Below are 20952 nucleotides of genomic sequence, written 5' to 3'. Positions count from 1 at the left end.
GCCTCATCCTAGATTGCTGAGGGAAGCAGCAAAGGATTTGTGCCCTCTTGACATTTTCAGAGGTCGAATATGAAGTCCTCTGTCGTGTTGCCAGCCCAGAGAGCTACATCCCAGTGCACGTTTCCAGAGGACTAGTCATGAGAGACTGAGATTGTTCTTTACGAGATTATTCCTGAAGCAGCTCTGCATTACTTACTGTTAAATGTATATGTGTTTTTCTTTTTTCCTACTCAGGGATTCTTTTCTTGCTTTGTTCTTCTGTATGCAAGAGTTTTCCTGGACTACCTGTGACACCAGCTGAACTCCTGCATTTTTCTGACCATTAGCTGTGGTCAGGGAAATGTCACTTAAAGTTCATCTGCTGCCTCATACTGACAGCAGAGGTAGGCAGGAAGGAGAGAGTAAAGAATTACTGCCGTGTCTGCACATTCTGGTTGAGAGCTTTTGAAGACTCAAGATGAATCCTGCTTTGCTTGTCTCCAGGGTAGATGTTTATGCAGATTTAAATGTTGCTTGCTATTTTTGCCCAAGTGGACCTGAGCTTTTATTTCACTTTTCCATGATACGCACACAATGAAAGGAAAGCATGTTCAGGTTCAAGCACGTGTGTATTCACAAGCAGCTCATGCGACTTGAAAAGAGTATTGTTTGTTCCTTGCTCTTCAACGAAGTGCCACGGTCAGACTGCCCAGTCTGACCTTCTGAGGCCTTCTTGGTGCCTCAGCTAGATGGGAAAGTTTTTTTCATTACTTTGTAGTTGTTGCAAAACAATATCCCTACCATATGTCTTTGGTTTATCTCAAAGTGCATTTCACAGCTTGTGTAACTTTCTCTGGTGATTTCTCTCCATAACCAGATTTATGAAACTAATCTGAAGACCTATTTGGCCCATGTTGTAGGGTCTATATACTCACTCACTATAGTTTTCAGTTATTGTTAATTTATTCTACAAATTATTCTTCATTCACTTCTGTAGTCCAATTCCCGTCTATGATGCCTGGCGTGTTCAGAATTCCTGCCATGTGGACTGAATTCTGCTTCTTACCCCATTGATGCGAACCTAGAGGGACTCTCTGTATTTCACAGGATGTGTCCTAACGCTCTCTGTGGCTAGTCCATTCCATTCTGTAGGAAAGGGCTTGGAAGGCTCCACATACATTAGAAGTAGTTTCTTACATTGCATTTATGCAAGGGCTTTTATTTTTTAATAGTCTTTTGAGACGTCATTATGAACTTACCTTTGAGAACTACTTAATCACTGGTGTTAGGTGAAAAATAATATGAGCAGACTGTATTTCACAGGACCTAGATGCAATACTTTGGGGTTACTAACTATGAGCTTAGATTTCTGTCTTCAAAAGACTTGCAACTTATCTTTAAAGCTGAGATTCTTTAACTTTTCTGTTTAGCTTAATGGTAATTCAGACAGTTTAAAATATGAGTATTTCAGAAATATGAAAAGAAATTATTATGCTCCCTTCAGCTAGTTCTTAATACAAATCACAGTGTGGTCGTTTTTAAAAAAACAAGCTACTTGCAGCTTCAGGGAAACTGTGAGGAGCTGCTACACCCTCTCTCTCTCGTTTTACTGTGACGTGAGCTTTGTGTGCTCCAGAGGAGCCAGGCAGAGTGAGAGATTCCTCCAGGGTTAGTGTGGTCCTGGACAGCAGAGGATCAGTTTCTTAAAACCTGATCCATTTTGGCTCTGGTTTTAAACAGGGCCCGAGGGGGCAAGGAGGTCTGTTCTATGGAGAGGTGAAGCTAATTCCTCAGGTTGTGGTTTTCTGTCAATAGACAGATGTACTTTTCTCTCCAAGTGTTCCTCGCGGTAATTTCTCTTACAGGGAGCAATATATGTGTCCTGTGGACCTGCAGGATTTGCAGCCAGTCCTTGCATGTGTACAAAACACCGGTGCAGATTAAGGAAAGACTTGCAGCTTCCTTTGACATTAAAAGATAGTAAAGGGGATTTACAGTTCATTTGCATTGTCCCCCATCCTTCCAACCATTTGATGTAACTTCAAAGTTTCAGAGTGTTTTCTTCCCGTAAGGGTCCTGTGTATCTTACTATGTGTTGAACCTTGTAAAAGGCATTATTTGAGGGGCTGGTTTTGAATCATGTTCCTGGACCCAACTTTGGGAGCAGTGGTTAGTTTGACCAGAAGTGTACCTGTGTTAGACTCTCCAGTGGCCCACAAAAATTTCAGATCAGTTCCTGAGTCCCTGTGCTGTCAGAGTGTGGCAATTCCCATTGCTTTGTACCAGTTGGAGATCTGCCTCAGTGTGTTGGAAGATGCAGGAGGCAGTTGCTGCGGTGCGTTTGTTGACTTAGTTGGCCTGAAGGGTTGTGCAGTGAGAGAACTTCCATCATTCTAATTCATTCACTAAATGTTTTTCCTCTCCACAGCTCTGAAAAGTCCAGCTGCATTTCATGAACAAAGAAGGAGTTTGGAGCGGGCCAGGGTAAGATGCAATATAATCTTTAGTGTTTTGGGAAAGTCAGGAATAGTATGTCTTGTGTTTTGGGTATCCTGTAGCTGCTAATGAGATGCAGAAGGGAATTGTTCATATTCTGGATGTAATACAGCTTTCTGTAGTCAGAGATGTATTGGGTGGGGTGTTCTGCAGCTTGCATGTGGTGCTGGTTAACCCTCAGTGAACGAGTTGTGCCTAAAAGCCATTGACTATGGTGGCTGGATCTTCCCTAGAGTCATCTTTCTGGAAGTGACTGATACTCTTCTTCCTCACTGTCCATGCACTTGGCATTTTTATTTTTATGGTGTCTGTTTCGCTCTTAATTGCTATTAAATGCTCTTATCATGTGGAGCTCAGTTCCAACCTTGAGGAAAGTTTCTCTGTTACCTGCACATGCAATTGTTTATCTAGGAGACGAGAACTTCAAAATTGAGTAGAGAGGATACCCCCCAAAATCTCGTGACACTGAAATCCCAGACTTCTGGCTCTATAGAAAGAGGAAGCCAGGCATCACACTTCATGTGCCACCTTTTCTAACTAGGGAGTTTCTTGGTAATTTCTGTTCCTCAGAAGGCATCTGGGGCTGTTTTTTTCTGATTAGCCTACAGTGGAATGAAACTTGTTATGACTAAGTTTTGTTTTAAAAGTGAAAGCAACATAAGCAAAAAAAACCCAGCTGTGATTAAGACCTGTAAGGGAGGCCCTTTAAACTGTGGAAGGATTTGAACGGGGGATTTTGCATTAAGACCAGTGACCAAAGGGCTTTTGCTTATTTTTCCTCTTTTTTTCCTAAAACTTTATTAATTTAATATTTTTATGTGGGCAGTTGAGCAACTATGGTGCAGTTTTCTGACTGACTTTAATACTTGCTTTCTCTGAAGGCCCATCCTGATGGCCAGTCCTTACCAGTCTATTACCCACTGCTTCCAGATTCCCATTCTTCAGCTGTGTAAAGAGTAATGCGTTCAGCCTGTTGGGATCATCTCTGTACATTGATCTGTAGCACATTCTCCAAAGACAGAGCTAAAAGCAGCTCTGGAAGTGAAATAAGCTTTGTCACAGCATTTAGATTCTGCCCCCCAAGGGACTGCATGGGGTCTTCAGCTTAACAAATAACATATCTTTAATCAAATTAAAGAGTATGCCCCAAACCATAAGTCAGCCCGGAATGTCGGTAGTACATGAAAGTATTTTCTGTGAACAATGGAACCCCAGTGCATTTATCTTTAATGTAAAAAGAAATCTTGTGGATGTTACCCTGGCACAAGTTAGTGGTGGTGCATACAATGAGAAAAGAGGACTTCTCCTGAGGAAGTTCTTCCCAGTTTCTGTTCTGTGGGGCAGCATTGCACAGTTGACTGAGGTAATTACACTGGAAGGTCATCTTTAGAGTAAGCTCATTTTCTGGGTGCTCTGGGACAGGAGATAGGCCCCTTCTCCATTCTGTGCTTATTTAGATCTCAGTAGCAGCTAAAGATGGTTGTTTCTTTTCATTGTGCTGTTCAAGATTACCTCGCTCCTATGTCTGATCAGCTGAAAGTGGTTCTTGCTTGTCTGTTTTTGCTACAGACAGAGGACTATCTCAAACGCAAAATCCGGTCTCGGCCAGAGAGATCAGAGCTGGTTAGGATGCACATTCTGGAAGGTATGGCACGTGCTGAACGCGGAAACACCGAAAATAAACTTTATCGTAACTATTTTTTTAGCAGTTTTCTGTTTTGCCACTGACCTCCAAAGCTTCCTTCCACTTGGGAGCAGGCAGAAGATCATGCCTGTTTGCATGATTCCTTGGGAGGGATTCAACTCTGCTTGCTTGGAGATTATTGTCATAAGGACCTGTTGTGTGAATTCAAGTTGTGCAGTTTTATGTAGCTGAGCAACAATGAAATAGAATGACCATGGACTGCTCTTCTACTAAGGGAAGACACTGTAAAATGTCCAAGAGGGAGTGAGGCAGATTTGATCTGATTAGTAATGAACCTCAGCTTCAGAGAGGGAGTGCTGTGCTGCTGCTGAGCACCAAGCTTGGGACACAACCAGAGGGAAAAGATGAACGAGAATTGGGTGACATCAGTTTAAGAACAGTGAATTTGTCACAAGGGCCACTGTAGTTATCTTTATAACCTAAATATATATAGTATGTGTCATATGTCTTTATAGTGCATATCTATTGTTCTCCATCACCTATTTTTCTGCACAGTTATCTGCTGTTACCTTTCTGAATAGAATTAAACTGCTGAAGGGTATGGGTTGACCATTGTTGGATTGATGCTATTTTATTTACTTTCCCCCAAACAGAGACCTCAGCTGAACCCTCCTTGCAGGCTAAGCAGCTGAAGCTGAAGAGAGCCAGACTGGCAGATGACCTCAATGAGAAGATAGCACAGAGGCCAGGGCCCATGGAGCTGGTGGAGAAGAACATCTTGCCTGTGGAATCAAGCCTGAAGGAAGCTATTATTGGTAAGGTCAGATGAGGATCCTTGTGGAGAGCATTTCCCACATGTGGCTGTGATTACCTATCAATCCACCTGCATGTCTAAGGGAGTGCAATCCCATGGCTGGTCTTGTTTTCCTGGCCCAGAATCACAGGCTTTCAGCCCAAGGATTTGGAAAAGCAGATCTCCCTCTGGCCCAGATAATGCTATGGAGACATTAAATCATAGGGAATGTGGACATTCCGGAAAAATGTGAAAGTAACTGTATGCCCTAAAGACTTGAAAGACTGTTGAAGATTGTATTCCCTAGATTGTCTCCTTAAAATCCCTCTCTCAGTATAACATGTCAACAACATGGTCAGGCAGAACTCACTGACTTAGATCAGGAGGGGAGACAGAATATAAACAGGTGTGATGAAACAAAAGATGTCTGTGAACTCAAAAACTTCAGAGGATTCAACCCCTTTAAAAATAAACCAGAACAGATGTAAATCATGCCAGTGCCATTCCGAGGGTTGAAAGGAATGCTGAGGAATAGCCTTCCCACTGCCTCAGCAGTGCTCTTTCCCGTCTCCCCAGACTGAGCAGTCTATGTGTCTGTGGTTATTCATCCCCTCAAACACGCACACCTACTGTAAAGACAAATGGGACACAACTGTGAGCGGGATGGAATACTTTCCATAAAAAAGGAAAAGGACGGTGTTGTGGGAGAGCCTGGCTTCACTATTGAGCAAGAAGTAGTTGAGGAAGGGTAAACTTGTCAACTGAAGCATAAGAGATGTGGCTTCCTTCTGACTGGGCAAAGTACATCTCTGGATTCCTCTTGATTTTAGGTGAGGTGCAAATGACAGTATTTCCCTGCTTAGCAGGATTAATTTGAGAAAATGTAGTGTAAAAAAACTTTGTTACATTACAAATGTACGCTCATGTGAATTTATCTACTGGGCGTGTAGATGGACAGAAATGCTAATAGCAGCCAGGGCCACCACTTAATCCATAGCCCTTGTTGCTTGTAAGACTAGAGGACGATTTGGGATTCTGTCTTCCAAGACAGAAGAATCCAGGAGAGATTCTACCTTCCACCATACAGGAGGAACACCAAAGAAACTGTGGCTCAACCTTATACTGTCCAGTCTTTTTCTTTGGTGCCAGATGATAGTGAAATAAGCCATGCCACAGAGCTGGGTTTGGGCAGACCTAAGTACTTCTTACACTCACTGATCTTGCCTGGCTAAGAAGCAAGAGAAATGGTTCACCCCAGTCTGCATCATTTTATTCTACTGATAGATAGTGAATGTAAACACTTAAACCTGATCCAGGTGGGACTCAGTTCTCTCATTTTAGCTGGTGCTTTAAGCACAGCTCTCTCCATGTCATCATTGTCTCTGTGAAACATCTAGTGTCAAGCGAAATCATTTCTTATTCCACTTTACAGACCAGTTGATGTTTGTGTTTTTAGTTGGACAGGTGAACTACCCAAAGGTTGCAGACAATTCCTCCTTTGACGAGGACAGCAGTGATGCCCTCTCCCCAGAACAGCCAGCCAGCCATGAGTCCCAAGGGTCTGTCCCATCGCCGATGGACTCCCGGATTTGTGAGCCTCTCTCTAGCACCACTGGCACATCACTAGCTCAGGTGAGACTGTGGAGGCCTCCTGCAGTGCCCTGGAGCTTCATGCTGATTTGTGGCAGAGGATCCTAAAAAGTGAGACTAAGGCTTTCCTAAGAGGTGTAGTCTGTGAGATTTCACTAGGGATCTGAGCTCTGTGTGGTGTCAGTCACATCCTCCTCTGGTTGTTCAGAAACCCTCATGGTGGTGCCATGTGGGGAGGGAGGCAGCCCTTGCTTGGTGATACAGCCTGTGTGCAGCTGATCCCAGCAGGCAATGCTGGGAGATACAGGTGTGAGATTTTGATTCCTTTTCTGCCCTAAGAAGTTGTGCTGCTTCTCAGGGACAACTGAAGCAGTGGGTTAAAGGAGTCTGATTAAAGATTTGAAACCTGTGCTCCTTCCTTCTAAGTGGACAGTTCCTACACTCTATTAAACTATTTCCCTCCTCTTGTGTGTATTCATGATGCCTTTTTCTGTCCCTGCAGGGTTCATCCCAGTTGCAGATTAGCGCAGACTCCAGTGAAACTCTTTTCCTACCTGAGCAGCCACCTCCGCCACTGCCACCTCCACCTCTTCTGCCCCCTAGTCTTACCAATGGAGTGGCTCTTACTGCTGCCAAGCCCCCACCAACACTCATTAAGGTACTATTTTGGGTGATGTCTTCATTGTTGTAGACTGAAAGAAGATAAAGTTACTTTTAAGCAGGTTTGGAGCTGGAAGTACTAGATTAACAGTTGCAAAGGAGGGAAACGTTTCTCATTAGTGTATTCCTCTGACACTAATTGTAACATATTTAATGGGATTTTCTCCTCCGTGGAAAGCAGAATTCACCTTCTATAAAATGAGTGCTGAATGCAAAACGTTTTGAAACAATCAGTGTTATCTATAATTAGAGTCAATGAGTCTGCACTGGATGAGCAGATGATCTGATGTGCTGGGAAAGGTGACCTGCATTATGGTGCAGCGTAAGCTGCTGCCGGTGCTGTGTCCGTAATGTTATCTCAGTTAGAGAAGCATGGAAAGATCCTGAGGTGAACAAACTAGAGAATTTCAAAATTAAAGTCCCCAGTCTGTGTTCTGGTTTACATGGGATGTTATATCAGTGTTTCTATTCTTACTTGCTTCCTCCTTCTCTTCTGAATAGCAAAGCCAGCCCAAGTCTGCTAGTGAGAAGTCTCAGCGCAGTAAAAAAGCCAAGGATTTAAAGCCTAAAGTCAAGAAGCTTAAATATCATCAGTATATTCCCCCGGACCAAAAGCAGGACAAGGGAGCTCCTCCCATGGATTCATCCTATGCCAAAATACTGCAGCAGCAGCAACTCTTTCTCCAGCTTCAGATCCTCAACCAGCAGCAGCAGCACTACAACTATCAGACCATCCTGCCAGCCCCACCAAAGTACGGGTCCGCAGTGGCAGCTCTCTTAGGAAGCGCTTGCTTCCCCAGCACTGTTACCAAAGACGTGGTGTCCTGGGTGTGAGGGGTGGCCACTGCGTGTGACAGGTGTGACACACTTGGTCTTGTAGGTTCGAGAGGGCCTCAAAAAGAGGCGGTGCAAGATGAATCAGACAAAAGCAGCTGAAGTGAGTCGGTTGGCACAGTAAGGGGCATGGATATAGCCGAGAGCACTGGTGTGCTTCAGTGTGACCCGGCTGTTTCTGAACGTGTTTGACACTGAGGGCCTCTGGTGTCTTCCCACTGTGATTTTGATGTCTGTGTTCTTTTTTTTCCTGCAGGCCTCCAGGAGAGCAGCAGAGTGGTACCAGTGCCCCTACCGTACGTAATCACTCTGCCACAGTCAGCAGCACATCTTCAGTATCCTCTGGTTCTAGTGGGCTGATGAGACAAAACAGTAACTCTGCGGTGGGCAAGCCTGGCCCTCTCCCTGCCAACCTGGATGAGATGAAGGTAAATGTCCTGTGAAGCCGCAGAGACCCTTTTTGCCATTGTCAGTGGGCAGTACCAAACGATGTTGCTTCCCCAGAGCAGGGCTGAGGTGGACTGACAGGAGTTAGTGATAGCAGCTGGGACTGCTACCCCCCAGTCTGTACCTGAGGTGCGAGTTTGTTGGCCTTCAGGAAGATCAGTTTAGTCCTTTGTCTCATAGCTCTGGTAGCTGTTCATAGTTGTTTAGTTAGAAGTGTATGTTCTCTTAATGTTGCCCTCTTTTTTTGCCATCTGTCAGGTAGCAGAGCTGAAGCAAGAGCTGAAGTTGAGGGCCTTGCCTGTCTCGGGCACAAAGACGGACCTAATTGAGCGTCTCCGAGCTTACCAAGAGCAGAACGGTGCAGCCGGCCAAACAACCCCCACTCCCAAGCCCAGCACAGCAGCTGTCCTCCCTAAAGCTGCCGAAGTGGTGGTGGCCTTCCCAACTGCCAGGCTGAGCACAGGGCCAGCCCTGGTCACCACTGGCATTGCACCAGCAGAAGTAGTTGTGGCCACAGTTACTGGGGGTGGCGTGATGAAGTTTGGGAGCACAGGCTCAACTCCTCCTGTTTCTCCAACTCCTTCTGAGCGCTCGCAAATGAGCACAGGGGACGAGAACTCGGCCACTGGAGATACCTTTGGAGAGATGGTGACTTCACCTCTGACCCAGCTCACCTTGCAGACATCTCCAGTGCAGTTCTTGGTGAAGGAAGAAAGCTCCAAGTCCACCTCCTGCAGCATAAATGTGGCAGCCAGGTCAGAGCGGTGTAGCGCTGGTAACAGCAGAGATGCAGAAGTTAGGGACAAAGACCAGATGCTGCAGGAGAAGGACAAGCAGATCGAGGAACTCACCCGCATGCTGAAACAGAAGCAGCAGCTGGTGGAGATGCTTAGGCTACAGCTGGAGCAGGAGAAGCGCTCTCAGCAATCACAGCCAGCCCCAACAGCCGTGGGAGAAGGAACAGCCCTCGCCTCCAAACCAGGAGCATTCGGCACCCAGGTCAAGAGTGAAAATGGTTTCCTGAGTTGCCAGTCTGCGAAGCAATCCAGTGGCCAAACAGACCAATTCAGCCCTGCACCAACCGCTAGCCAAATGGACACTTCGAATCCAAGCCCAGTGCCAAAGAAAGCCGTGATAGTGAAGCAGGAGGTGCCAGCCGCGGAAGTAGAGCCACCGTGCCAGTCCCACAGCCCGCGGCTTTTCCTTGGCCAGCAAGGGAGCGCCCTGAGCGACCTCATCAAGGGCACCCCTCCCCCCACCCTCATCACTGACTCCACAGGGACCCACATCGTCCTCACCGTGACCAAGCAGAGCGCTGAGAGGCGGGGCCTCTCTCCCCACGGAAAGGCAGGGAGCAGCTGCCCACCCTTGCAGGTAGGCAAGGGTTGGATCCCATCACTGCTGCGGGCATTTGGGTTCCTCTCTCCTCTTCCCACTGCAGTTACCATAGGATGACTTAACGGGGTGGAAATTCAGTGCAGTAAATACTGAAAGGGCTGAGTTGCTCGCTACGGTGGCTGCTAGATCGTGGCTTTGTAAAACAGCAGTGTAAGCAGATCTTCAGCAAAACGACTGGAATTTGACAATGATGACCTGTGTACAGCAGTGCACGATTGGCTCTGTGCATTGCAGGCTGTTCAGCATTCTTCCAAACACATGGTTCTGCCTTTTGTCAGGCAGGACCTCAGGCTTGGATGACAAGAGTTTGCTGCCACAGTTCACTAGTTTTTGAAAGAACAACTATGCCCGTGGTAGTAAAATAAGCAGAGTGTATTTCACCTCTTGTCCTTTACTGTAGAGATCGTAGTTGGAGTGATAGATGGGTCATCTTATCTACCAAGAGCTGAAATCAGACCCTGGGAGCAGACTGTTTGCTTTTTGGCTGCTCTTTGTTTTAATGCGTGTCAGTATTTCAGTGTTAACAGAGTCTTTCATCAGAAATGATTTACTGTTCCCCTGCTGGCATGAGCTCAGCACTTAACAGAAGTGTTCCGAGTGTTCCTTCCAGGAAGGGATAAATATGCCCAGGTTTTATGGCATATGTCAAACCCCAGCACCTTCCATGACATCAGTGATAATTTTCATTCTCTGCTGATAACATTTCTTGCACTTTCTGCAGAGCAAGTGGCAGTGTCTGCCATCAGGGACAGGCACTGAGCAGGCTATGTTTGCTGTATAGCAGGTGAGATGTTGGCAGCTGTCTAAACATCAGCATCCAGTGTCATCCTTGATACCCCAGAGTATCTCACCTGAACTCCACCACTGCTCCACAAGAGCACAGCTCCTTGTGTCAGGTCTGGCAGCCCTCGAGGCATGTCATGGGTAGCCCAGGGATTTAGGCTGGTACTACCTCCTCTCATAGGACTCTGAATTGCACCCAATCTGATTTCTCTGCTCAGTGAAAGAGAAGGATTGAATTTCATAAAGAATAAAGAGTGGGGAAAAACAAACTTATAAATCCTGTAAGAAACCTAAGGTCTGTGTCCATGTCATGTCTGGGGAATAACCTGCTATGGATACCCTTTCCTTTCCAGAGCGTACAATCATCACCCGCTAAACCTTCCAGCCAACCGCCGTGTCAGGTACCTACAAACACCCCTCAGCAGCCCACGCAGCAGCAGCAGCAGCCCAGAGGACCAGACCAATCTAAGGTAGCTCACTGCCTGCTCACTTTTCTCCCTTGGTTTCGTTTGCCTGCTGCCAGGGTTTGTACCCATAGGCAGGTACCAGTGGGTGTTGTCTGTGGATTAAAAATGACGAGGGGCCGGAGTGGGCAGCCTTGATTCACAGGGATGTCCCAGATTCTTGAAGGAGTGCTGCTGAACAGAAAAGGTGGCTGCTGCATGGAGAGAGGGTGATGTGGGCAGAGTGCCTGGTGCTGAAGGGGCATGCGAGCTCAGAGGGGTAAACAGGCTGTGACCTTTTAGTCTCTAGTAGTGCTGAGCATGCTGTAATTTCCATTCCCCTGCCTTGAGCATGCCAGTTAATCACCTCTTTGTGAAGTGCTATACTGCTTCAGGAAAGAGAGCACCTCTGCCTTTACCCCTCTCCAGGTGCTGGCTGTAAAGAGGCTCTGCTGTGCATCTCTCCCTTTCTAGCCCGCTTAGCTGTAGCTCTAACCTGTAATTAAGATAAGATACAGAAAGATTATGAAGAGTTTTTAGAGCTTGGAGGATCATTTCTGAGTCAGTTCCTGGAAAGGATATGAAGACAGAAGTAATTTCTAGTATATTTAGAGTGAGATACCTGCTTTGCAAAGGGTCACTGCCTTGGTTTTACTTTGAGACCTTGGATAAAGTGCAGAAGGTAAATGAAGGGACCTTTTTCCTCAGAGTCCCTTAGCCTGTGTGCTGCAGAGGCATCTGTACTGACTCTCCCAATCCTTTTGCCTCCCTGTAGGGTCAGAAGCTAGGTCTGCAGGTGGTCACAGGGCAGCTGGCTCACACCATATTGTCTTTCTCAATACCTGCAAACCTGCAGCCTTTCTTCCCCAGTGGTTTCCATAAGCAGTCCCTGAAAACTGGTGCTTCTGGCAAAACCAGCCCACCCAGTGTATCAAAAAAGGTACCCTCCCAGCATGTCCCAGTGGCCTGTGTCATAGCAATGGTTTCCAGCTGTTCTCAGGAAGAGTGAACCCTGGCTAGCACAGCTGGTCTAGGGTCGCTCCTCTGCCTGTGGGTCACAGAACAGATGAGCAGCTTTCCAGGGAAAACAGGATGGGCAAGGGCATCAGCATGTACACCTGTTGGAAGTAGCATTCAGCTGCTGCCCAGGGTTTGCTGCTCCAGGGGCGCAAGTCTCCATGTGGGTCATGCATAGCTGCTGTAGAGGCAGAGGCCTGATCCTCGTTTCAGCTGTTCTTACGAGCAGTTGTGTGCTGATTCATCTGGTAAAGCTGAGTCATGAACACCGCTTCCTGCAGCACTTGGGGTTTCCTTTGGATCTCTGGTGCTGCTGAGTGCTCTGGTGCTCTCTGCCCACCATCAGGCTGTGAAACTTGCTGCTAAATGAAGCTGGCTTGTGACCCCAAAGCAGGCACTGCAGAGGGAGGCAGATGGAAGACAGGCCCTGGATGTACTGCACAGAGTAAGCTGAACACACAAGGGAAGTGCCCTTTTTCTCCAAAGTGCTGGAGGAATCCCCCACTTGGACAGATGAGGCTCTCCCTGTCCAGGAGAAGTGAGGAGGTGGTTTGTGGTGTGGCTGCTTTAGCATTGGAAAAATCAGCTAAAGATTTCCACCTGTGAGTTGGAGGGGAAATTTGTCTTCTTCCCCTGCAGCCCGAGCATAGGGCATAAAGTCCAGGGAAGAAGGCAGACCGCTGTGCAGTGCTTACAGGGAGAGGTGATGGTCTCTCAAAGCAGCCATGAGACAGGAGTTGATGTGGACTTTTCCCTGATTTGCATTCATTCCCTCTTCTGCCTTCATTCTAAACAGTCCTCATCGCAGCCTGGCTCTCCTGCTGCCCCTTCCCCCTCCCAGATGGACCTGGAGCAGCAACAGCACACGCCGCTTTTTGGAACTCCTCCACCACCTCTTTCTGTTCCCTCGGTCCCAATGAAAGAGCCACCACCAGGCTATGAAGAGGCCATGAAGCAACAGCCAAAGGCCCAGGTGAGAGCAGTTACTCTCCCTGGTTTCCTTGGAGAGCAGATGAAAAGTTGCCATTGTGAAACTAGTTAGTTTCTTGATATGGGGGCCAGTGATAGGAAATGGAGACAGAACTGCACCTTCCTTGTTGAATTTCCTCTGGAGGGTTTGGGGCAGACCGTAAATCACAGGTAAAAATCCCAAGCCATTCATTGCCATTGCTGACCATGCTTTCCCAGCCAGTAACAGCCTGGGTTACAGAGGACTCTGGTGCCATGCTCGTGGTGTGCTCGTTCTTGCTAGACAACAGCCCTGTTCCTGGGGCAAGGGAGGAGAGCCAGCAGCCAAGGGTGCTGCTGGAGGTGGAAGCTCTGCTGGTAAAGAGGAAGCTAATCCTGCACTTGCTCTCCCCAGGAGAACGGCTGTTCCAGCCAGCAGATGGACGACCTGTTTGATATCCTCATCGAAAGTGGAGGTAAGGAGACAAAGCCAGCATTTCCCATAGTCCCTGGGTCTGAATCTGGGGGTTGCAGAGCACCGAGGGGAGAGTCTGTCATGGCCCCACTCTTCTCTCTGGTGTCCCTTCCAGTGCCTTTATCACTGGCAGTAGTCATTAAGGCACTGAGGGAGATGTCAGTCAGGCCTTAGTATGGTTCTGTGGTTCTTGATGGCACTGCTGCATCAGATCCGGGCACATTGCTTCTGAGATAGTGGACAGAGATGGAATTCCATGGAGGTGGGCTCAGAACTCTCCATAGTGCAGCAAACACAGGCACAGGATGAGTTTCCTTATCCCAGCTGGTGGTCAGTGATGGCTTAGTCTGGGGGGGGTTCCTGTGGCCCTGGTGGGCAGGAGGGATCCTTCTGGTCTTCAGCCAGACTTTTCCTTACCTGGCTTGTTTGTTCCCTCTACAGAGATTTCTGCTGACTTCAAGGATCAGTCGTCCCCAGCTGGGAAAGAAGCACCTGTGGCCCCAGCCTGTTCCCCACCGGCCAGCAGCCACCCCTCCTCTGAGCTGGCAGTGCCGGTGTCCTTGGGGCAGCCGGTGCCCGTGGGCCGGCTGGAGGACTTCCTGGAGAGCAGCACCGGCCTCCCGCTGCTGACTGCAGGCCACGATGGGCCGGAGCCCCTGTCCCTCATTGATGACCTCCACAGTGAGATGCTGAGCAGCTCGGCCATCCTGGACCACCCACCTTCACCTATGGACACCTCGGAATTGCACTTTGCTCACGAGCCATCTGGGGGCATAACCCTGGATCTGGCTGAGGCTAACTTGGACAGCATGGACTGGCTGGAGCTGCCAGGGGGGTCTGTCATGAGCCTGGCTCCCCTGAGCACTGCAGCTCCCAGCCTCTTTTCCACAGACTTTCTTGATGGACATGATCTGCAGCTGCACTGGGATTCTTGCTTGTAATTCTGTGAGCAGAGACTGAAGGGAATGGGAGTGGGAGGGCACAGGCATGCAGAGGGAAGAGGCCAGTCAACCAAAAAAAAGAAAAAAGAGCGAGCTCCTAAGTATTTGTACTCCTCCCCTAACAGTGTCCTTCCTGCATGAAGCTGGCAGTGGGCCAGGGCAGGGCAGGGAGAACGGCTGCTGGGGGGGATGAGGCAGGAGGAGCTGTGGGGCTGGTGGCCTCCTGCCCGCTCCACACAGCCTGGCCCAGCCAGGGTGAGAGCAGAGCCAGCAGCCCCTCTTCCTCCAGGCAGGAGCAGCGATGGCAGCGCATTGTTCCCTCACGTGGGACGGAGCATGACTGGGCCTGAGCCGTTTCCAGAAGCAGCACTCTGTGCCTTCCTGGGATTGGCGGATAAAGGGGGTTGTGCTGCCCCAGCATGGTCGGTCTTAACGGTTGTGGAAGGGGATTCTACCTCTGGAGCAGGACACACAGGCAGGACGGCTGCCCGGGGCCCAGAGCAGCTGCCCTCTGCAGCACCTGCCGTCTGTCGGGGGGGGAGGGTCTGATCTGCCGCAGGGCTGGGAGGAGCTGGGCAGAACAGGCACCTTCTCCAAATGTAGCCAAAGGGAACCAGGGCTCCCCACCAACCTGGTAACGTCTAAGCTGGTTTCCCAAATATTGCTGAGCTTGGCAGGGGCCTGCCGGCCTGCCTGCTTGCTTCACTCGCTTTGGGCTGCAAAACCATTTTTTAAGGTGCTAAAATCAGGTCCTTATATGTTAAATTGCTGTCAGGCACAGCCCATTGCCCCCAGCTCCCAGGCACTTGTGACGTCCCCAGATGAGCAGGGCAGTCAGCCTGGGGCAGAGACATGGAAGTGCCAGTGTGTCCTGGGTAGCAGGTGAGGGGCACAGCTGGTAATCAGTAACATATCATTGGGGGCCATGTGCAATCTGTCTCCTGCCTTCACTGTGTTGGTGCCTCACTGCAGCACATGCCCCAGTGGAAAGCAGCAGCTGGGGATAGATGTTGGACCCAGTAGGCGAGGAGGGGGAAGTGGGACTGCAAGAGGGGTGTTGTGTGGCGCAGCACAGGTCCCGGCTCAGTGACTGTGAGGGCCCCTTGCTGGGGAGGAGCCTGAAAGGCCTCTGCTCCTCCCTCCCTCCAGTCCCACAGGTAAGAGGCAAAAGTAAATGGCTGCTTACTTTAAGCTGGTTCCCTGTGTCCCTGTAGGACCCCAGGCTGGTGCCTCAGGGGAACTACAGACTGAGGAGTGGGTGGACAAGCCCCCAGGACCTCAGAGCCATGACAATGCTATCCTTGGGCAGGGCTCTGTGGTAGAACACCAGGCCTGTGGCTCACTCCTGTGCTCTTACTCCGTTACTTTAAAATTCTTGTGTCAGTAGTAACTCATGGCCATACTGAGCAGGTGGGACATGGCTTAGGTGGATGTGGCCACCTCGCCATGAGGCTGTCTCTGCTTTGGCCCTGAGCTGGGTCCAGGCTGCTTGGGCTGAGTGAGGTGGGGGAAGCTGTGGCTTCTGAAGTTATTGAGGTACTGACCTGCTCAGGCAATGAAAGGATCAACTGCCATCCTCAGTATCTCCATGAAGATGCTGTCCCCACCTTGCCCCCACACTGGGCTGCAGAGCTTCCTGCTGGGGAGGGGTAGCTGTGAGCCACATGCTGCTTCCCTGCAACTTTGGTACCTGGTCCTCTTCTCAGGGGCAGGCTGTGCCACAGGGGTGCTGGTACCTGTATTCCGTGGTGAGGCAGGTGAATGCCAACCCTGCACAATGTGCTCTCCCTCAGCCACTGAACTGGCAGCTGGGTGGGGTCATGCCTGTTTGCACCTGGGAGATACTCCTGCTTTCCTGAGCCCTGTTTGCTTGTTAACTCCATGGGGAGCCACTTTCTTAATCATTTGCAGGGGGAGCCTGCTGGCAGCTTCCTTCTTTTCTGTCCCCTCCTCTCTCCTCTGGCCCTGAGCTGTAAGCAAGTTGGAGCCTCTTACCTCCCTCCCTCAGTGTCCAGGTTGGGGAGGACACCCTCCCTTCCCCACAGTCTTTCTATTGCTGAAGCTACAGTGTCACAAACTAAAATCAGAATAAAAGAGACTGCTGGGCATCCCCTTTATCTTCATGAGCCCTCTCTGAATTCTCTCCTGGTGCAACCCAGATGCTTACTGGGAGCAGTGAGTATATAGCAATCACCTTACAGAGGTCTCACCAGCTCCCCTAGGGCAGCTGCCCATCTGTAGGGGCAGGAGGCAAGGACTTTCTAAGGAGGAAAGTATGGGGGGAGTGCGAGGATCTCCGAAATGCTAAGGGGAAAAGTGAGGCTGCCTGTTTGTCAGACTCAAGCAAAATCAGGTTCTTCTAGCCCATAGTTGCAGTAGCCCCCAGAAAAAACAGCTGTATTCTTTTGTACAAATAATTACAAATCTGCAGCCATTAAATAAAGAAGGAAATTATCAATAAAGTGCAATGAGCTCCTAGAGGAAGGTGGGAGCACTCCAGCTGCAGTCCTGGCCTGACCCAGCCCTGGTTCCTTGCCCTGGGCCAGGTACTCCAGTCATTGGCAGAGAGATGCTAATGCCTGTTACCAGTGTAGCCCTTCCAGAGGTTGCTGGTGAAAGGCTGAGCTCACAGCTGCTCCCTTTCACCTTCACCCATCCACCATCAGGTGTGAAACGGTAAGAATTTAGTGACCCTGACCTTGCCTAACATACATGCATTGGCTGAAGGGCTGAAGAGCTTCAAGGAGCCCAGAGGATACAGAACCATGAGCCTCATGTCCCAAGGAGCCCGGCTGACCTGTGAGAGTCCCTCCGTACAAGGGCCTTCTGCCAGGAGAGCGAGCGATAACCCTGTGCCTGCGGGCAGAGGGGAAGGTGGTGCCTCAGCCCCAGAAATGTTAGAAAGTCTTTTCCCCAAGCAGTGCCCAGAGCAGGCTTGCCCAGTTCTCTGCTTTCTTACTATTATTTGTTTGAATAATAGTTCAATAGTTCTTTGTCGGAAGAGGTATTCCCCTGGACATACATTTTTGCACCCATTGGGAAAAACGAAGTCTGATGTTCTGCCTCTACCTTGAATGTAATCCTGAATCTTTCTGCTGTAACCACTACTTGTTTGTAATGTGTATTTGACTAGCACGCACTCTCCCTTCCACTATGCAGCCAATGGCGAGGGGTGATCAGCACCATCACAGCTGGATGGTGTTGGGGTATCAGATCCAGAGCGAGTATTCAACTGGAAAAGGATAAAAGTAAGTGACAAGTTAATGGGGGAGAGAACTGATCTTTAAATTGAATTATTTTTTCAGTTACAAATATTTGAAGAAAAAAGTCCATTTTATTAAAAAAATTCCAAACAGCCACGTTCTCAAAAACTTCTCTGCTATGCTGGTGGGAGGGCTTGGGGCCATTCTGCCTTTTTCAGCTAAGGGTGGGTGATCCCTTTGTGTCTTTGTCAAACCTGAAAAAAGCAGCTTAAGTGGTGGTGGCTCATCCTTCTCAGCTGCAGGGAGATTCCCTCAGTGTGTGGAAATTACCTACCCTGCAACCAGCAGGTTTTACCAGGGGCAGCTATTACAGTCTCCCCCAGCCCAGCAGGCTGGTCTGGACTGCAGGTGGTGATGAGGTGACACTGCCCCTTCCACAGCCACATTCCAAAGGAATTACCTTCACTGAAAACACTCACTTTCAAATCAGCACATATGCTGCAACTTCCACCCTCCCACGAGCTTGGACTTCTGAACACAGTTCTCCCAAGGGCCTGTGCCCTGTTACTGTCCCACTTTGCAGCTCAGCCTACACCTACTTTTTCCAGAGACATTTCTTGTACAGACAACACTCCTGTCCCCACCACCCAGCCCTGCTTTCTGCCAGCCTCTCTCCCTTCCTAAGGGCCCTCCCCCTGCAGTGTCCCTACAACCCGTAGTTTCCAGTATTTCTGGCTTTTCTGGGGCTCTGCTGCGGACCTGCTCTTAGGGCTGGTGGTGCAGAGGCGAGGCAGGGCTGCCACTGCTGGCAGCAGAACTGGCTGTGCCCCAGCTGCTGCCTGACCTCGTGGGCTGCTCTGATGCAAGGAGCTCCCTCGGTGCCAGCACAGAAATAGGATCACCATTGTCAAATGGAAGAAAGGAAAAATGAAACCGAGTCCTGGCCCTGTCAAAAAATAAGACAAAGCCCAGCACTCTCCCAAGACGCAGTTTTTATTTACAAACCCACCAAATAAAGGAAAGTAAGAATCTAGTGTCATCCCATCAGTAGTTTGTGCTCACAGACAAGCGCTTTCAGTAGAAAGTCACAGACCCCGTATCCAGAGCCACCACCACAAAGCAGCAATTCTCCACTCCTGACCCGTGTGTCCCCGTTGCCGTCGCAGGGCAAGGAGGACGAGTTAGTCTCCCTGAGCCAGCTCCAACCTAAACCTTGTCCTGAGCTACAACAGTGCCAAAATATACATGTTCCTGGAGTAAATTTACAGCTTTTTGGTTAACAGTAAAAATCATCTACAGACTAAAATGACAGCATGAAACACTCTTGCTAAGGGGAGAGATGGTTTTTGTCTGCTCCCAGAGGAGACAAGGACCATCCCCTAAGGCTGTTACAGTGGTAACAGGCTGGTAAATTTGGGCAACTCTTGTCAACACCCCACACCAGTGCCAGGGAGGTGGGATGAAACTGATGCCAGCTCCCCTTTCTCAGCTCCATGTCAAAGGAACTTGTCCAAGTGTCCCCCAGCAGAGGGGAGCCCTTGGCCAGCACGGGGAGGGGATGTGCCCTCCCTGCTCCCGTACTCTCACCCGCCCAATTCCACATGCAGCTGCAGTGCCCACTATGGCAGCAGCTCTCACGGATCAAAGCCACCCCACAAGGGCTGTCTCTTCCCCACAGCTCCAGCCACAGACACACTCACACCCCTATGTGACTGCTGGCCCATGGGGCCAGGCTGCTCCACCAGGCACGGGTGGGGAGGCAGGGCTGAGGAAAGCAGAAGATGGGGGTGGCAGAGATGTGGAAAGCTGGGAAGGGGCACTTGGTTTTTGTAGCCAGAACACACTTGCCACTCTGCAGCATCACCCTCGACTATCACCACCCTCGGGTCTGCAGCTCGGCCTCTCAGCCCTGCTGCCATCTGTCCCAGGTGGTCTGGCAGCCCCCGGGGGGGATTTTGTCACAGATACAAGTGGGTGGGGTAGGGAAGGACAAGGGGTGAGACATGAGGGGGTGGGGCAGAGGAGTGTGCGCCATCGAGAAGGTCCCCAGGATGGGGCGGGGTGGGGGTCACCCATCTATGTCCCAGCTGAAGAGGTGGTGCTTCACAAGCATGTCCTGCACCCCTTCCTTCAGTGGCTTCTTCTCCTTCTCCTGCAGGACAACACAGAGACCCGGGTCAGTATACCACACCCAAAAAAGGGGGAGGTCGTGTCTGTGGGCAGAGCCCAAGCACACCAAGGCCTCTGGCACCCAGACAGAGCAGCTTCCTGTACTTCCCACCTTTGTACAGCTGGCACAGTGGTTCGGAGAGCACTGGGGAAAGGGAGCCTGCCATTTCCCTCTGCCCCAGCTGGGCAGGGCAGACAGCCCCCTCTGCCAGCACTGCCACACAGCTCCTGCTGCACAGCCTACTCTGGCAGGGAAAGAAGCCCCATCCACAGGCTCTGGAGCTGGCTCCAGAGGAGGCAGAGGATGGGCTGAAGCAGAAAGCTGGGAGAAGGAGGCAGTAAGCAAAGCCCCTGGCTGAGTGAGAGAATAAGAGATGCCACCTACTCACCTCCCTCTTTATTGGCAGCTCCCAGTCCTGAGAGAGGCTGAAGGCAAATTTGCAGAGAACTCTGCAATGCAAACAGAAGAGAGTGATGTTAAAACAGATACCCCAGACCACACTCCTGGCCTCTGCCCACAACTGCTGCCCCGGGCACACAAATACACTGTGTCTCCCCAGCTTGTGCCGGCATGCCACTAAGCTTACAAGGATGAAATTCCTTGTTTGATGGTGTTGAAAAGACAGCAGCAAGTCACTCATTCCCTGTTTCCCCTTCCTTGCTGGGCTTCACATCCTGCCAGGCCCAGGCTGGAAGGAGAAGCTTGAAGATGTGACTCAAGTGCAGCCCCTACAGAGCCTGGTGCAGTAGCACAGGGAGGCACAGGCAGCCCCGGGCTCTGGGGGACCACAGACACGCCTGGCCGAGGGCTGCACGCAGCTGGCAATGGCAGATTGCAGGTTCCCCTCCAGGAAGCAGACCCCTGCCAGTAGCACCTCAGAGTCCTGCAGCCTCCTCTCTCTGGAGCAAGAGAAGTGTCCTGCAGCAGAAGTACTGTAAGGGATTGGCATGAGAAGCTCCCTTGCTGGCTGGGAGAATGACATAAGACATGAACCAGTCCCCCTTGGTTCTTTGGCTGTGCCCAACTGGCACTGCCCCCACGCTGTGAGAAAGCAGCCGTGGGACACAGCAGCCCAGAGGTGGAGGAAACCCCCTCCCATTCAGCAGCAGACTGAGAACACAACACCCTGA

General features: G+C 50.0%; 2 protein-coding genes across 12 annotated transcripts in view; one reads left to right on the top strand and one right to left on the bottom strand.

Annotated features, from left to right (window-relative positions):
• Window positions 1-14449, top strand: part of MRTFA (myocardin related transcription factor A) — a gene marked incomplete at its 3' end in the record, with an annotated part of 74249 nt that extends 59800 nt beyond the window's left edge. For all 3 annotated transcript variants that reach the window (XM_082279731.1, XM_082279729.1, XM_082279730.1), the window contains exons 3-14: window positions 2408-2463; window positions 4045-4120; window positions 4774-4935; window positions 6370-6545; window positions 7006-7161; window positions 7665-7915; window positions 8254-8425; window positions 8703-9818; window positions 10979-11095; window positions 12882-13058; window positions 13449-13509; window positions 13950-14449. In XM_082279731.1, coding sequence (XP_082135857.1) covers window positions 2408-2463; window positions 4045-4120; window positions 4774-4935; window positions 6370-6545; window positions 7006-7161; window positions 7665-7915; window positions 8254-8425; window positions 8703-9818; window positions 10979-11095; window positions 12882-13058; window positions 13449-13509; window positions 13950-14449 — 3020 coding nt within the window. The remainder of the gene's footprint in view (window positions 1-2407; window positions 2464-4044; window positions 4121-4773; window positions 4936-6369; window positions 6546-7005; window positions 7162-7664; window positions 7916-8253; window positions 8426-8702; window positions 9819-10978; window positions 11096-12881; window positions 13059-13448; window positions 13510-13949) is intronic.
• A 3924-nt stretch (window positions 14450-18373) lies between these two features.
• SGSM3 (small G protein signaling modulator 3) overlaps window positions 18374-20952 on the bottom strand; it is a 29251-nt gene continuing 26672 nt past the window's right edge. For all 9 annotated transcript variants that reach the window (XM_082279512.1, XM_082279513.1, XM_082279514.1 and 6 more), the window contains 2 exons: window positions 20211-20271; window positions 18374-19804 (listed from right to left, as the gene is read on the bottom strand). In XM_082279512.1, the coding sequence (XP_082135638.1) occupies window positions 19721-19804; window positions 20211-20271 (145 nt within the window). In that variant the 3' untranslated portion in view covers window positions 18374-19720. The remainder of the gene's footprint in view (window positions 19805-20210; window positions 20272-20952) is intronic.

This window comes from Coloeus monedula (assembly GCF_965178545.1).
Source record: "Coloeus monedula genome assembly, chromosome: 4".
Lineage (NCBI taxonomy): Eukaryota > Metazoa > Chordata > Aves > Passeriformes > Corvidae > Coloeus > Coloeus monedula.
This window is presented reverse-complemented; position numbering and strand designations above follow the sequence as displayed.